This window comes from Astatotilapia calliptera, chromosome 17, assembly GCF_900246225.1.
Source record: "Astatotilapia calliptera chromosome 17, fAstCal1.2, whole genome shotgun sequence".
Lineage (NCBI taxonomy): Eukaryota > Metazoa > Chordata > Actinopteri > Cichliformes > Cichlidae > Astatotilapia > Astatotilapia calliptera.
The window spans coordinates 39373138-39390155 of NC_039318.1; the positions used below are offsets into that span (position 1 = coordinate 39373138).

Genomic DNA, 17018 nt, shown 5'->3' on the forward strand with positions numbered 1-17018 from the left:
GTAACTTTATGGTTATACTCACAGCCTCTGTGTGGACAGGGTGCACGGTGAAGAGGAGCGCCGTGACGAAGGCCAGGCGGCGGTTTTCAAACACGTGGCACTGGCATACGTGCATCAGCAGGCAGGTTACGGTGCAGTGCAAACACACGTTGACAATGTGGAAATACAGAGGTGTCATACCACCCAGCACGATGTTCAACCTAACAGAGAGAAAAATTCAGCTCTGTGAGATGGACAAAGTATAAAAAATAGAAATCTTAAAATATCATTAAGAGAGTGAAAAATAAAGTTTAATATCTTTATTTTTCTCAAAGACCGACACTGTTAGGGGACAGCCTTGTCTAAAACACATGCACATCTTTGGATTTACTGAGACAATTCCTGAAGTAAATTCGGTTCTGTGTTCGTGGATAAGGTGACCGTCTTATAATTCTTAACAGAATCTCAGTTTTCACAGTGGCATGAATTTCAAACACAACATGATTGCTTTGAAGGAAAATGTTAGAGCAAGTAAGTGAACATTTTGTCCTCAAAGTTGATGCATTATACTGGAAAGATGTTCATAAAGCTATTCAAAACATCTTTAGCACATATTTACCCTTTGATTTCAAATCTATATTTTAGGATACACACCCTCAGACATAAAGAGTGCAGAATAAATACTTGGTCTGCTGTTGGCTGCAAGTAAAAAGGCACTGACCAAAAGATGGCTAACACAGGATTCACCAACAATTAAACACAGCTGGATTGATGTAACTTGAGAGATTTATAAGATGAAAAAGATAACTCTTTTTTAGTGAATTTAGAGTATGAGAAATATATAAAACACTGGAGAAAATGGCTCTGCTATGTGGGTTCTATGAGGCTGGGTGTTAGGCCTGGGCGATATGGCCTAAAATCCATATCGCAGTATAATTTGAAGCATGTGTGGTAATGATATATATCGCGATTTATTCTTTTCTTCTGTATCTTACGCACTTAAAATCCATTACTTTTCTCAAAAATCGACAGTGCGCCTTAAGTATGAATTCTGGTTGTGCTTACTGACCTCGAACCGATTTTATGTGCTACACGGCGCTCAAACCTCTGTCAAAAATGTTTTAGTATGGCTTTGGTAAGCTACGAAGCCGCACCGTTTGATGAATTGTTGTAGTCAGGAGCCTTGCGGAGTAATCTGGGTCCTAAACTCCGTCCGTTTCAGGTCCCAAAGTCAAACGAACACTGCAGAATCACTGAGAGTTATAAACTGTCTAAATTCTTTCATCTTTAATAAAATGATCAGCGTTGCTGCTTTACCAGGTGTAACACTTAAGTTTAACATCCAGGCATCCATGAAAACAACAGAGTTAGAAGTTAGCAGGAAGTTAGCTCGCTAGCTTCCACCTAAACATGATATAGCATGTTCTGACAGAGATTTCTGAAAAATCCAAACGTACAGCTCTGCTGTCATTTCCAACATGAATGAAGACAGAAAACTAAACAGCAGTGACGTTTGTAAGGTTACTGAAGTTGGGCTAGCTACTATATAACGATGTGCTACGTGATTGCTAGCGACACGGCTATGTTAGCATAACATAAACAGTGAAGCTGGAGGATGAACGCTAACTTTTTTCCACTCGATAAAAGTTAACGTGAGGGTTTCCGATGGTTAGGGACAAATGCAATCGCATGGCAGGATGCTGTAAACGGACCAAACTTCAGTCAGGAGAACAACTGAGATAATCCATCCACAATACGAGGTTAGTCATTACCTCCTAGGACCTGGCGTCCACATATGTGGACATCACATTTTGGGTTGTTTAGACCAAAATACTAAATTTTGCTCTACAAGGGCCTGATATCCACTTATGAGGACATTATACTGCCACTGTTCTATCAAAATTTAAAGCGAATGTCCTCATATCACTCAATCAATCTTTATTTATAAAGCACTTTTCATACAAAGATGTAGCACAAAGTGCTTTACATGGTTAAAAGCAGCCCACCCCACCCCGCCCTCCAACTCACTCCCCACACTCTCATTAACATAAACGATCATGGATACATACACACCCCCCCCTCGCACACACACACACACACGCACACACACACACTCACATTTAAAGAGTAAAATTGGGCTGGGCACACATGAGCCAGGTGAGGAAACACTATCACAGGGAGCCATCTGCACCGGGAGCCGGTCACAGACCGCAGCCTCCAGGCTGGGCACACAGCAGGAGGGAGGCAAAGAAGGCCCCCAGCCAGGCTGAGAAGTCCCACAGAGCCCCAGCAGCACAGCCCCGGTGCAGAAAGCCCCCTCCGAGGAAATGTGGATCTTGTTTTTGTCAGAAACAAAAATCAGGTAAAAAAACAAAAACAAAATAAAAATCTGGTAATTCTTTGTTTTTACATTCATCGGGTCCCAATCAACCCAAATAGCAGAGAAAAATTAAAAATGCATGCCATGAAAGAGTTCGGGTCTTAGGAGGTTAACATACTGCTGCGTGGGCTGGGCTGTAGTTGCCCAAGGGTAAAAACTGAGCTTTAAAATGAACAGTGGTAATAAAAACCGAGAGAGGGCGACAGTGATCACTGACTGTTTTTAGGGGCTTGTTCAGATTAAATAGAACAAGATGCAGAGCATTAAACATGTCAAAAGTACAACAGCTTTAATAAAAGTCTTTTTGTAGCCTTAATGTTACAATCTATCCACTTAAGTCTATTTACAACTGGAATATAAACTGTTTAAATTTACATTTCCTGAGCAAATTCTAATTAGTGATGCCAAACCTAACGATCTTTACTTCTCACACGTGATGCTTAAATAGTTCCAGCAAGGGTTCAAGTAGGTTTATCGACACACCAACAACAGCCAAGCACATTCCTAAAGGTGACAGATACAACAAACGAAAAACAGCCACCCTGAAACCAGTTAAGGTCTTATCAGTAACTTATGGAAATATTCCATAAGTGAGTGGAGGTGAATTTCAAAGGAGCAGATCAGTTCAGTCTGACATTCACAGAGACATCACATGTTCTTATATCTCCACAGAGTGATGTGACATCCTTCTCTTCAGCTTTAGCATATACACAGCGCCTGAGGTACAAAGGCTGTGGGATTTCTCGCCACATGTTTGTAATGGAGGAACATAGTTGACACACACTCCTCCAGGAAGCAGGTCCCAAATCTTTCACACGGCAAGCTAATAAAGGTGGTGTGAAGAAACGGCTCTCCAAGCTTCCACCCAAAGCGGTGAGCCTCCTCCCTGTGTGAGCAAGAAGGCAACAACTGCCACTCGTGAGAGATTACCTTCCTACTCCATTGTCTGATCAAGACACACTCATTAAGTGCGTTTGTCTGTAAATCTGGGAGCAGATGCTTGTGGAAAGCTGTAAGCCACGCTTTTCGCTCTCATGAGATGCATTAAGTTGCTAGTACTTCTTCAAAAACTATATTACCAGGGAGAAGGACAACTAAGCAACTGCTTGAGAGGCTGCAACAGTCTAGAGCAAATAGAGTGTCATCAAACAAAGAAACAATCCTGCTGCTTGACCAAACACACACACACACACACACACCTTGCTGATTTAAGGCCCCAGTATACCCGCCGCAATGGTTGCTTCGCTCACCGGAGAGGTGCACGACCAGCCGATTTGGCCATATTTCAATGAATGTGCTGCTCCATTCAGAGTGGGATGGATGCAGTCTCTCCGAATAAGACCAGGTATCCTTCAGAAAGTTTCCCAATTAATTATAAAGCCCACATCGTTTTCTGGACACCACTCAGACAGACAGCAATTTAAGGAGAGCATGCAGTTAAACATGAGGAGGGGACCAGAGAAAACTACAGAGTCTGACATCCAGAACTAGAATACGTAAAAACTCTTGCTGGTGAGGATTAACTTCCTGAGTTCAGTGTTTTTGGATGTAGAATACATTGATACTGATACCGCTCCTAATTTTTCAGTGTGTGAGCTGGATATCAAATCTGAACAATGACAATTTCTTTTTCTTAATCTGACGTAACTCATTCACTGCCATTGACGTCTATAGACGTCAATTGAAAAACTTACGTTGACTGCCATTGACGTCTATAGACGTCAATTACGTTTTTCAATGGGAGGGGGCAGGTGTGGGATTTGAAGGGGAAGGTGACTGGAAAGGCAGAAAAACCCCAAGGGCACCTTACAACACCGACCCTGATAGCAGGCTAGACGGTGACCTAGGCAGGCACCAACTTGAAAAACTGAAGCCCACCAGCAGTAAAAGTAGACCTGCAAGGAGGTGCAGGGTTTGCGCACGTAAGGGATTGCGCAGTGAGACAAAAATGTGGTGCAAGTCTTGTTGTGTGCCCTTGCATCCCGGAAAGTGTTATAATGATTACCACACAAAAGTGAATTATTCATTGTGAATAAATGTTTCACTATGTACATTTTATTTTTTCATATATTTGTAAATGAATTGTTTTGATAAAACATAACCTTTCTCAGTGTTATTTCTGTTTTATAGAAGTGAAAAACTATTTTATATGTTAGAGGTGTCACAAAGCAAGAAATATTAGTGTCAAAGGCACGTTTCTGCTTGAAATGTATTTTTCACAAAAAGCTCGTTTTCTCCCTTTTTTTGGTCAAAACAGGCATTTTTGGTGGAACCCACCTCTCTTCTACAGCGGATTACTAAAGAATGGAAAATGGTAGAAACAAGCTTTTTTTTTTGGATGAAAGAAGAGAGTCTGTTCTTCATTTTGGTAGGTTCAGTGTTTATATGATCATAACACACAGTTTTCTGTGGCTCTTCAAAAATGAGTAAAAATGCTCAAAAACCCTGGCAGTGGGGAGTTACCTGATTTGAAAATGGCTGGCAGTGAATGAGTTAATATCGGTTTTATTGCTAACAAAGGCCTTTTCACATACTGGATATGCAATTCCATCTGTTTTCTCCAAAACGTTTTTGTCCCACAGGCCTAGAGCATCTGGCAACTGCACTATTAAGCAATGGTCATCAAAAATGTGCATTCCCTGACCAGTTGTGAGGTTATTTACTGCTGCTAAGTAAAAATTAGTATACAGTGCTGCATCATAAACCTCTTTGTGACTGCTTTGGTCACTCACAGATAGCGGCAGTCACCTGCAGCTTGCATGGAAGACGCTGACTTTTCTTGTTCCTTCAAATTGATCAGTACAGAAGAAAGCTATTTTTAACTGCTCCCTGTTTCATGGGAGGTCACCACAGCAGGTAGCTCCACATGTTTGACTTGGCAGGGTTTTTTTGGTTTGTGAAATAAATAAATAAATATTTATTATTTAATGCTGATCGAGTCAAAACCATTGCTTTGGCCTGGTGGCCATTGTTTTCAGAAGGTGTTTCTGCACACCAACAACCGGCATGTGGAAACTACCAGAACTCTACTTTGAAAAACCCTGTTTGTGTGTCACCAAATACCGTTTTTGTTCAATAATCAGCGTGACCTGTGTATATACACATAAACTTTATTAAAATAGATAACATTGGTGTTTCTGTCATGTAGTAACTGCTAGCCTTAACTGTACCAAGGTTGTTCGACACTGTGAATCACATACAGACTTCATGATGTTCAGCTAATATTTTTATTGTGAATATTGACCATGAGGGTAAACGTGTCGGCAGCATCAAACTAATCTAACTGTCATCTACGAATATGTCACGGCTCATATCTATATGATTTTACAGGAAATCATCCGTATTACTGCCAACTATTCCAGAGACGTGAAAATCTACAGCATAAAGAACACAAAAATATAGCAGTCTAACGCAACACTGTAACAGAGATGAACCGTCAGTTTGTCGCAGATCAAAGTGGAATGAAAGTGATTGGTTGAACAGGTGTGATCTGTGTTTTCTGCATTTTCATCAGCGTAAGAGACTCAGCAGCAGATTAGAATAACAGTTATACATTTAATAAATCACAAAATTAACAAACCTGTTCGGACAGTTTGAGTTTGTATTCCCTCAGCTGCAGACTCGCTGTTGTTTAAATGTTTGAGAGATATTAGATATAAACAAACGTCAAACATAGACTCAGTCTGCGTTCACATTTGATATGAGGCCAACACGTACAGTGGCTGTGTCCTGTTTTAAGATCATACATGTAAAATTGTTGTCTGACCTCCGTCGATCCAGCCGCTCAGAGTCCGTGGTTACCATGGTTACTGCATAAGCAGCTGTAATGTAAACAGCTGGCACAGCGGAAACCTACCAGCAACATGAGTGTTTATGCTTGTCATTGCAAAAGAACCGTCTGAATGGTTAACTGAAGTTAACTTGGATAAATTATAGTTAAGGAGTATCACAGATAACGCCCACGTGAGCTGTGTGACTGTTCACCACTACACTGAAATCAGTAGGCTATTACTGAAATACACGTGCTATATAGGGGTGGGTTTTTATAATCGATTTATTGATTAAAATCGATTCTGGCTTGGATAACGTAAAATCGATTCATTAAAATCCTGAATCGATTTTTTAATATAAATTTATTTTGCCCGAAATGCCAGAATCTCAGGTGAAAGATCACAAAATTTAAACAACCACCAAACAGCTAAGACAGTAAATGAGAGCAGGTAGACGGATTCTGCACAAAGACGTAAACACACAGCGCGGACCTGCGGATCAGAATCAGTGAGATGTCTCCTTTCTCAGCTGACGGTCGGGGCTGAAAGCCGACAGCTCGCTGATTCTGATCCGCGGGTCTGCGCTGTGTGTTTACGCCCTTTTTGCACTGATTCTAAAGCTGTTAGTTTGATGTCTCTCCAAACAATACTGACCAAACCAGCAGCAAAAGAAGATCCAAACTACGCTTCACATAAACATCGTCATGAATTCACTCCGACTTTTCCTGTTTTGCTTCCACCACGATAAAAATCACACATTTGCTACTAAAACAATACTAAAAGTGTAGTTGGTGACAGAAAAATGGGATCTTTTCAAACTTTATGCCACAACCATTGCTGCCTGTGATTTGAAATGCATTCTGGGATACCTGACTGCCCCGAATCCACAGTTGTAATCGATTATCTGGATCGACCTGTCTTGACTTACTTTACATAGCAACCAATCAAATGTTAGAGAAGCTGCAGTGGCAGGGTTAACCCCGCCCCCTGAGTTTGATGGGTGAGGCTGACAGAAGGGGACAAAATGCCAATATGAATTAAATAAATACATCACTAGATAATGAATTAAATATGTCAATAACTAGTTAAATTTGTCATTAATTAATTAAATGTGTCATAAATATTTATTTAATTAATTATTTCCAATTTTAATTAACTCATTCACTGCCATTGACGTCTATAGCCGTCAATTGCAGTGAATGAGTCAATGGGTTTAACTCATTCACTGCCAATGGCTGGCAGTGAATGAGTTAATATTGCCACATTTAATTCCCTAGGGCCTTTTCTATTGCTGCTCCTAATGTCTGGAACAATCTGCCCCAGCGCATTAGAGAGATCACTGACCACTTTTAAAACACGTCTTAAAACCCATTTTTACTCCTTGGCATATGACACATTTTATGGTTTTAGACTTAGAGACTTAGAGTTTTTTATTGTCATTTTATTGTCATATGCGTAAGAAACACTGAAACAGAAACATTGTGGGTCTGTATACAAGAGCAGTTATATAGTACAATAAATAAATAAATACAGGTGGAGGGGCTATGGTCATTTAGGGTAGAGATGGTAATTTTACTGAGACCAAGATATTGCACAGGACCGAAAAATATTGCACATACCAAAGATATTGCACATGAGCCAATAAAAAAAATATATTGCACAGAACATGGAAAGACTGAGATGTTGCAATAGCAGCGTCAGAGTGGATGTGTTGGAGAAGTCTGTTCACACTCTCAGTTTGCATTAAGAGTTCTGACAGGCGCTGCTGGGCTTTCTTCACCAGGGCAGATGTGCTTGTGGACCAAGAAATGTTCTCAGATATGTGGGTGCCGAGGAACTTAAAGGAGGGCACCCTCTCCACATAGTCACCTTTTATGGCTAGGGGAGGGGGATCAGTTCTTGTTTTGCGGAAGTCCATGACCAGTTCCTTTGTTTTCTTGGTGTTTAGGGTGAGGTTATTGTAGCTGTAATCTAATTTGCTGATTTTATTGTTTTAAATGTAATTCTAATTATCATTTTATACTATTTTATGTTTTTGCTATTTGTGCTGATTTTATTACTTTAAATGTCATTTTAATATATATGGCAATTAAGTCCAATATGGAAATATGGGGCGATCGTGGCTCAAGAGTAATCGGAAGGTTGCCGGTTCGAACCCTGTTCCAACAGTCTCGGTTGTTGTGTCCTTGTGCAAGACACTTCACCCATTGCCTACTGGTGGTGGTCATAGGGCCCAGTGGCGCCAGTGTCTGGCAGCCTCGCCTCTGTCAGTGCGCCCCAGGGTAGCTGCAATGTAGCTTGCCATCACCAGTGTGTGAATGTGTGTGTGAATGGGTGGATGACTGAATGTGTAAAGCACTATACAGGCCATTTACCATTTTTATAATCTTATATTTTTTTACTTATTGTATCATTTCTGGCATGTCAAGTGTACAGTCGTTCTGAAAGTGCTATATAAATAAATTGCTTGCTTGCTTAATTAATAATTTAATGGTGTATTTAATTAATTCATTATGGCAGTCCTGGTGTTCCATAGAGCAGTGGTTCCCAAACCTTTTTCGCTAGACCCCACCCCCCCGCGCACAAACACATCCTCCAACCACAAACACCCATATTTTGCTCCATTGCAGTTTATTTCACACCTCAAACATTTAGTAAACAATTAAGCAAGTACAAGTAAACTGCAATAAATTACAGGTAGTAAGAAAATAAACTACTAACTCTTTTATGCTATGTCCACACCTACACGGGTATTTTTGAAAACGCAACCCAAAAAAGGAGTTTTAAAAAATCTCGTTTTCGGTGATTCCAAACGCCGTTTACTTGTGGACGAGGAATATAGAGTTCTTCACGCAGCGTCAAATGTATGTGCCTTTTTTCACGTCACGCTCTGCGCCACGTTATTGTTTATACGAGATGAATTGCAGAATGGCAGATAGTCAGATTAACAGTATTTTGTCTCTATCTTCAGGTTTTACACGCTTACATTAGGGGTGCAACGATACTCGTATCGATATTGAGCCGTTCGATACAGTGCTTTCGGTTCGGTACGCATATGTATCGAACAATACAACTTTTTTTATTTATTTTATCAACTTTTCTTCTGACGATGCTGTCTGTGTTGAGCGCTCAGTGGATCTGCGTTCGACTACTCCGCCTAGGCTGCACTGTCGAGTGCAGATCCACTGAGCGCAGCGCAAGCTAGCAAGACAGAAGCTAAGCTCGTTGCAACATGGCAACTGCCTCAACGCTACCCGAAACTGAACCTCTCCCACCCTCATTCAGATCTGGCGCTTGGAGCTATCTTGGTTTTCATGTGAAGCATGACCCTGATGGTAAGCGCGTCATGGACAAAAGTAAAACAGTATGTCGGATGTGCCACCCAATGCTCAATTGGTGGGAACTAGTGCGTTAGCGCAGTTAGCTTGTTGACGTCGTCCAGCCCTAAGCACGGGAGGATCCACGGTAACTTGTTAACGGAGATTTGCTGTGTTATGGCGTTAAAGTCATTTTAACGAGATTAACGCTGACAGCACTAGTGGGAACACAACGAATATGACTGCACATTTACTCCGACATCATCCTAGTGCAAAGACAAGAGGAAGCAGACAAAACAACAAGCAGCATGCTACAAACTTTACCCGAGTCATTTAGACAGCCGTTAGCACAGGATTCTCCTTATGGGGACCTGATATGTTTAATATGCTGCTGAGAATATAGCCCAGAAGAAGCATATAGTAGAGCTTTTATTTTGGAAAGAGCCATTTCTCTGTAATAAACTCTCTTTTCCAAAGATGAGGGATTTCTCGATCAGATAGATTTATTTTTTTTTATTATTTTGTTGTTTCAGCAACATTAAATTTAAAAACTGTACTTTTGAGCTAAAATATATATTTATAATTTTAATGAATGACAAATTAAAAAGGCATGAACATTTTTTTGTATCGAAAAAAAAATCTAACCGTGACACCAAAGTATCGAACCGAACCGTGAATTTTGTGTATGTTGCACCCCTAGCTTACATATACACACGCAGTTACTGTCCCTCCATTTAGAAAGGCAGAGGCCTAATTATTTTACGTGTAGTTGTTTTTTTCCTGTGTAATAACAAACAAATTTCCCACATGTGGGACTAATAAAGGTTATCTTATCTTATAATATTCAACATTGCTATCAATGCATTTTTCAAAAAAAAAAAAAAATCCTCTCTTTGCAAAATGGGTTCAAAAACATAAACAACTGTGAGATACTGTTTGTCCGTGATTTGGATAGCCCAGCGCGTGCTCACGACGAAGGGAAAAGCAATTCTGCAGGGGAGAAGTATTTGGGAAATACTTTTTTTAACTTTTGAAATGCTGCTGGCTTACCGACACGGAAAACTTTAAAAAAACAAAAAACAAACAAACAAACACACACTCACTATGAGAGAGGAATAAAATGTCTGATTTGATTAATGGCCCATCGTATCCCACCAGAGCTTTATGTCTCGCAACAGCCATGCTCTGTAACTAGGGTTGCCAACCGTCCCTTAAAAAACGGAATCGTCCCGTATTTCGAAACACAAGTACACGTCCCGTATTGAGCTAATAAGGGACGCACTTTGTCCCGTAATACAGTGAGAATCAAAAGTAGTCTATAAATGTTAATGCAATTAACGCTTTGTTTGAAAACATAATTCCCAGCCCCTCTCCTGATTTGTGACCAATGAGCTGACAGCACACTTATGACAATTCGAGTATGACAATTCAGATTACCGCTCATCTCATTGGTCGAGGAAAGGTCGCTTACGGAGAAAATACCGGAAGACAACAGATGACCATAACAAGAAGCATGGCCAACAGGGAAACAAACGCCGACACTGCGGTGCAAGTCTCGGACGACAGTACACCTAAAGCTGGGCAGACACTGTGCGATTTTTTCAGTCGCGTTATTCAGCTCCTGCTCAAACTGCACGATTGACTCGCAGGGGTTAAAAGTTGGTAGGTCACGATGCAGGTCTCACACTATACGGCCCGATGCTCTGATGCGACCTGAGTACTCACACTGTGCCTCCATAAAATGAAGGTTATAACAGAAAATCTGTCGCTCTCTCTCCGTCTTTCACTCACACAGACACACACACCACCACCATCAACTTTGCTAAATTGCTAATGAAAAACATTGATCAGGCAGCTGTGATTGAGCAGCAATGTAAATCCAACTATTTTCATGGTTGTTGTGGTCGTGATAATTTTGTGAGGCCACATCGAAAAGGCTCGGATGAGCTTTCCAAAGTTCTACAAGTTGTGCCTCCATCGCTTGTGTCCAGATCACACGCTGCACAGCCGTGCTGCGCCGTCTTTTTCGCTGACATTTGTGTTTGCGCGTGCGCAGTGTGACAAACTGCGGTGACACCCTCACGACCAAGCGATTGATGATCGGGAGCTGGTCGTGAGGTGTTAATCGCGTCTCGTTACCCCACGTATACTACACGACGCACGATGAAGGCCAAAATCGGGCCGATCGCCAAATCGGTCGCACGACTCAAAAATCGGTTCAAAATGGGCCAAAAATCGCACAGTGTAAGCCCAGCATTACACTCACACAGACACACACACCACCACCATCAACTTTGCTAAATTGCTAATGAAAAACATGATCAGGCAGCTGTGACTGAGCAGCATGTAAATCCAACTATTTTCACGGTTGTTGTGGTCGTGATAATTTTGTGATGCCACATCGAAAAGGCTCGGATGAGCTTTCCAAAGTTCTACAAGTTGTGCCTCCATCGCTTGTGTCCAGATCACACGCTGCACAGCCGTGCTGCTCCATCTTTTACACCAACGTTTACGTGTTTGCGCGCGAGCAGTGTGAGCGGCTGTGATGAGACCCTCACGAGTGATTGATGATCGGGAGCTGGTCGTGAGGTGTTAATCGCTTCTCGTTACCCCACGTATACTACACGATGCACGATGAAGATCACTCAAAAATCGGCTCAAAATGGGCCTAAAACCGCACAGTGTAAGCCCAGCATTATAGCAGCAATGTTTGTTCCCCTCAGAGAAAGGGAAGAATGGGAAAAGGAAAACACCTGGCTGGAAAAAGTTAATATGGGCATGTGCAGTGAATATCAGCGCTATGTGGCCAGAAGTGTGATAATATAATTTATTTTGTGTAATAAACAACTGCAAGGATAGATGATTACAACAAATAGATGACTAATACATAAAAGTAATACATAGATGAATAATGATGATGAGTTAAGATGCGTAATCATGGGAACAAGCGGGTTTACAAACAGGAGCAGCTGATTAGCATTAGAAAAGCTGAAATAATACCTCAACTGAAGCCAATTGTACTAAATGCACTAAATGTGCACTGTTACAAGAATGTTTTTCTTTCTATTGTTTTCTATTATTTTAAGTTAAGCAGGACAGAGTTCTTTTAAAGAAAGATTTACTTATATTCTCAAAAGTTAAGCATGACAGGCTTCTGTTTAAGAAGGAGACCTGTTTTACTGTGTTAATGTTGTCATTTTGAGCTAAAAATAAATGGCTAAATGATCATTTGTTTCACATGTGTTCATATCACAAAGAATAAACATCTACTTAAATCAAATTCAAGTCAAATGGTTAAAAAAATAATTTCACACACAAAAAAAGAGCTAGAAAATTCACCACACTGGGAAGGGTGAAGACAACTGGGTCGCCCGGCCCTGGCCACGAGGTGTCCCTTATTTATTTTTCAGGGAGTTGGCAACCCTATCTGTAACCGGTCCCGTACCAGCAGACTGAGAGACAGCTTTTTCCATCAGGCCATCAGACTGCTGAACACGTCATAGACACCTCAGCTTCACTACTGGAACTTCAACATTATGCACTCCACACTGTATATAAATGCCACTTGTTTTGCACATATTCAACTCTGTATATTTTATATATTTTATTATTATTATTATTATTTTATTTTATTTTTTTACTATTTAATTTGTAAAAATGTGTATACACACACACACACACACACACACACACACACACACACACACACGTAGGAAAATATTTAGTATACACATCCAGAAATGCATACACTATTATATATTGTACATATATTTATTAGTTTCTTGTATTTTGCTCGTTTGTGTTGTTGTGTTTGCACATCTCTGTTGCTTGTGGGGCTCGCACACAAGAATTTCACTCGCATGTGCTGTGCCAGTGTGCCTGCACATGTGATGTGACAATAAAAAGTGATTTGATTTGATTTGATTTGAACTAACAAACTGCCTAATGAGGAGGAAACGTGGGGAATGATGGAAACATAGGTGAGCATTTATCTGGAGGCCATTGTGCGGACTGTTTACTCATTATGCTCTTCCTTATCAGACATTCCCACCCTGTTAAGGAAGCCCGACTGGGTACTCCCCACCCTCGCTATTTCCATCCATCGACGACCCGAGCACAACAGACCAGCCCACTCCAAAACCGCTCCAACCACTACTACATCTCCACCCATACAGTACACCTCCAACTACACCACCAGACTTCAAGCACCTAAAAACCTGCGCAACAGGTTCCACAGATGTCTGTGCGATACGTGAAACTTGAATCAAAGTAGTAACGTGGGCTGGACGGCTGGATGTGCTGAGACAAGCTGCTCTGCACGCTCCAACTCTGCATAGAAAGAACTGGAAGCGAGACTCTCGCTGTAACATTCCTCCCGAGAAGACCCTGCCTGGTATCGGCACATAGCCGGGGTTAGCAGCGTTCGGCTATTGCAAAGTTCAGCATTTCGCTACAGCAGCCCGTCCCTACGAGGGACAGCTGGATGACGTCAGCCCGAAACACGCGTTTACATCGCGGAGCTGTCGATCCAGCAGAACGACTAGCACTAAGTGTTGCTGTTCAGAGCTCCAGGTAAGGCGGGAAGGCTGAGTTCCGAGAACTTACTTGAAGGTGAGGATGCACAGCGGTCTGTAAGACTTGTGGCTCGTGTTGTCCGCCATCCTCTTGCCCCAAAAGTCGTCGCTGAAGATGTTTCTGAGGCTGGAGCCAGGTCGGACGTCCGGATTGTTGACGATAGCCCACACATCGTCGTGCACCAACTCCCCGTGGAGAGAGTTGCTATAGCACAGGATACACAGGGCGGCCAGCGCGATGTAGCGACCCGCAGCCCACACCGTCTCCGGACGGACCGTTACCCGCGACTGCTGGCAGAATTTCTTGTCCCGTGCAGACGCTGTCATGTCGGGCCTGGCTTTCCCCGCGGCTCTGGCGGACTGAGAACGGGAGTAGCAGAGAATACGTCCATTCCACCTGGAGTGTAGCGGCTCTGTGTTCTGGGGACAGCAGGGATGGTGGAGATGTACTTTGTTGCCTTTAGGTTCTGTGGGAGAATGTCCTACTAGTAGGCCATTCCTAGTATTAGAAAATGTGAAATCGTCTTTATTGTTTTTATTTCTGTTATATTTACATTACTCTTTTCATAAATAGTTGTTTCATATTTACTATTAACAAACCAAAGAGTAATCTGTTTTGTTTACATACAAAGGTATGCACTTGATTGGTCGTTCTTGACCTTGACAACATCAAAGACAAGTACATCAGTTGCCCCCTTAGAGTCTAGTCTTTTTTGGAGGGGGAGGGGCAAAATCGCTGGCAAAATCGCTGGCAATATCGTTATTATGTTGTTTGGTTTGTTGTACACCTAGTGTGACTTATATTTTTGAAAACAGAACGTATGACATTGCTGCTAACAAATAAACAGACACGACAAAAGACTGAAATAAGAGGAAGAAAGGGCAATTTTTTTCCATTTACTATGTAAGAGTCTATTAATAGATGTTATTGGTGGACCAAAGGCAAGACGAAGCCTCCGTGTACGAGCTTATGTGAAGAACCTGAATGCGACATCAGCACAGATCGCGCCTGCAGACGCATGCGCAGGAGACGATACCTCTCTCGCCTTTTAAAATATCAGCCGCAGATAATTAATGCAGGCGGGGCCAAAACTGCACGAGCCCATCATTGTGAACGCGCTCACGTGAGCTGTCCTCTTGCTCCGTGCCAGCCGGACCCCAAACAGCAGAAGCGGCAGAGTCCTTCTGTACACCTTGCTGCCTCGTCACATCTGAGAAATTATTATTATTGTTAAGGGAGCATATTTTCTGATACACAGACTTTAGTTTCTAACATCTCCTGTTCAATTCTGTGCAGTATTTCTGGGTTGTTGTATTTTTGGAGGGTTGTTATGGAAGCAGACCTTTTTGGTTAATGCTAGCAGAGCTCTCACCAGCTTCAATCATCTGTAAGACATACTGCATTGTTTAATACCGCGGTCAAGTGAGCCCTCACTTACGAAGACACAGTCAAGCTAGCCGCACCGCCAGCCGCACCTAAAATGTTGTTGCACTATTCTTATGCATATTACGGTACGGGTCTTTTGTGTCCTGACACTATTGTACTTCACAATCCACTCCCCCATACGGTAAAAAAATAAATTTTTCCTGGCCAAAATATATTTCAAATATATGGTAAATATATTTTGTATTTGTGATGCTCCAAAAAAAGATATTTTTGAAATTTAAAATATATTTCTTTCAAACCAAAATACATTTCAAAAGATATTTGCGTTCAAGAAAAATACATTTCCAACCTTTCAGTAGAATATATTTCAAAGTATCCCTTATCTAACCTCTTTGGACCTGGCGTCCACATATGTGGACGTCACATTTTGGGTTATTTAGACCAAAATACTCAATTTTGCTCTACAAGGGCCTGATATCCACTTCCGAGGACATTATACTGCTACTGTTCTATCAAAATTTTAAACAAATATCCTCATTTGTGGCTCTTATTTTTCTTAAAAACAAAAATAAGTTAAAAGAAAATCTGGTAATTCTTTTTTTTTTTTACATTCATCGGGTCCCAATATGCCCAAATATCAAAGAGAAATTAAAAATGCATGTCGTGGAAGAGTTCGGGTCTTAGGAGGTTAAAATGTATTTAGTGCCATAATAATAATAAAAGTAACAACATCTGCATCTAATCACATCTGCAAACACAGTTGGATTCAAACAAAACACAGTCAAAGGTCTAGCAAGAATTAGGTTATTTATTCATTTGCTTACAGTATTTCACATTAGACAATATTAGCATTCACTTGACTTTGAAATTAATGGTCATTGATACAGTACACAAAATACAACTGCTATGTACACTTTAGCTTTTGACAATATATACAATATACTACTTAAAGAAACAGTCCACTTTTTTTGAAAATAGGCTCATTCTCCATCTCCCTCAGAGTTAAAAAGTTGAGTTTGACCATTAAGTCTTTGGTCATTTTTCTTTTTTCTTTTTTACAGATTATACAAAAATCATAAGCACAATGTTCATTTTGTTGAGCAAAATTAAACAGCACTTCAAATTAAGCGAACAATCACTGTTACAACAGTTATTATGCTCATGATTGGCTGTGTGCCACTGATGGCAGGGTTGTTGGGTGTGTAATCAGGCAGCGGAGGCGGCGTCTGGGTTCAACATTTTATTTTAGGCTTTACAGCGGAGCTCCATCTTGTTCTCGCTCTCTACTTTCTTCTTCTCCTCTTTCTCTTACCCAGCCTCATTAGCGACACCCCTGGTCTGACAGGGTAACAGCATGTACTAATTTTCTTCCCTTATTATAGAACCTTGTAAACACAACATCTCCCCCTTTTCTCAAATAATACTCTTTCCCTTGTAGCACAACCTGAAACATTCGACAGCCTTTTACTTTTGAGGGAATTAGTAACTTCAGAATAGTATTATATATATATCCTGATAAAAGAACTGTAATGGCAAAGTAAACGTGCCCCGGATCAACCCTGAATCAAAAGGAACAACCATGTGCCCTCTTCTCAGCTTATCAGAAGTCAC

At 41.2% G+C, this 17018-nt stretch overlaps 1 protein-coding gene across 2 annotated transcripts in view; it reads right to left on the bottom strand.

Moving 5' to 3' along the window:
* Window positions 1-15091, bottom strand: part of tmtc1 (transmembrane O-mannosyltransferase targeting cadherins 1) — a 91412-nt gene extending 76321 nt beyond the window's left edge. For both annotated transcript variants that reach the window (XM_026146481.1, XM_026146480.1), the window contains exons 1-2: window positions 14052-15091; window positions 23-200 (exon numbers count right to left, since the gene is read on the bottom strand). In XM_026146481.1, the coding sequence (XP_026002266.1) occupies window positions 23-200; window positions 14052-14347 (474 nt within the window). In that variant the 5' untranslated portion in view covers window positions 14348-15091. The remainder of the gene's footprint in view (window positions 1-22; window positions 201-14051) is intronic.
* Between the last annotated feature and the right edge of the window lie 1927 nt (window positions 15092-17018).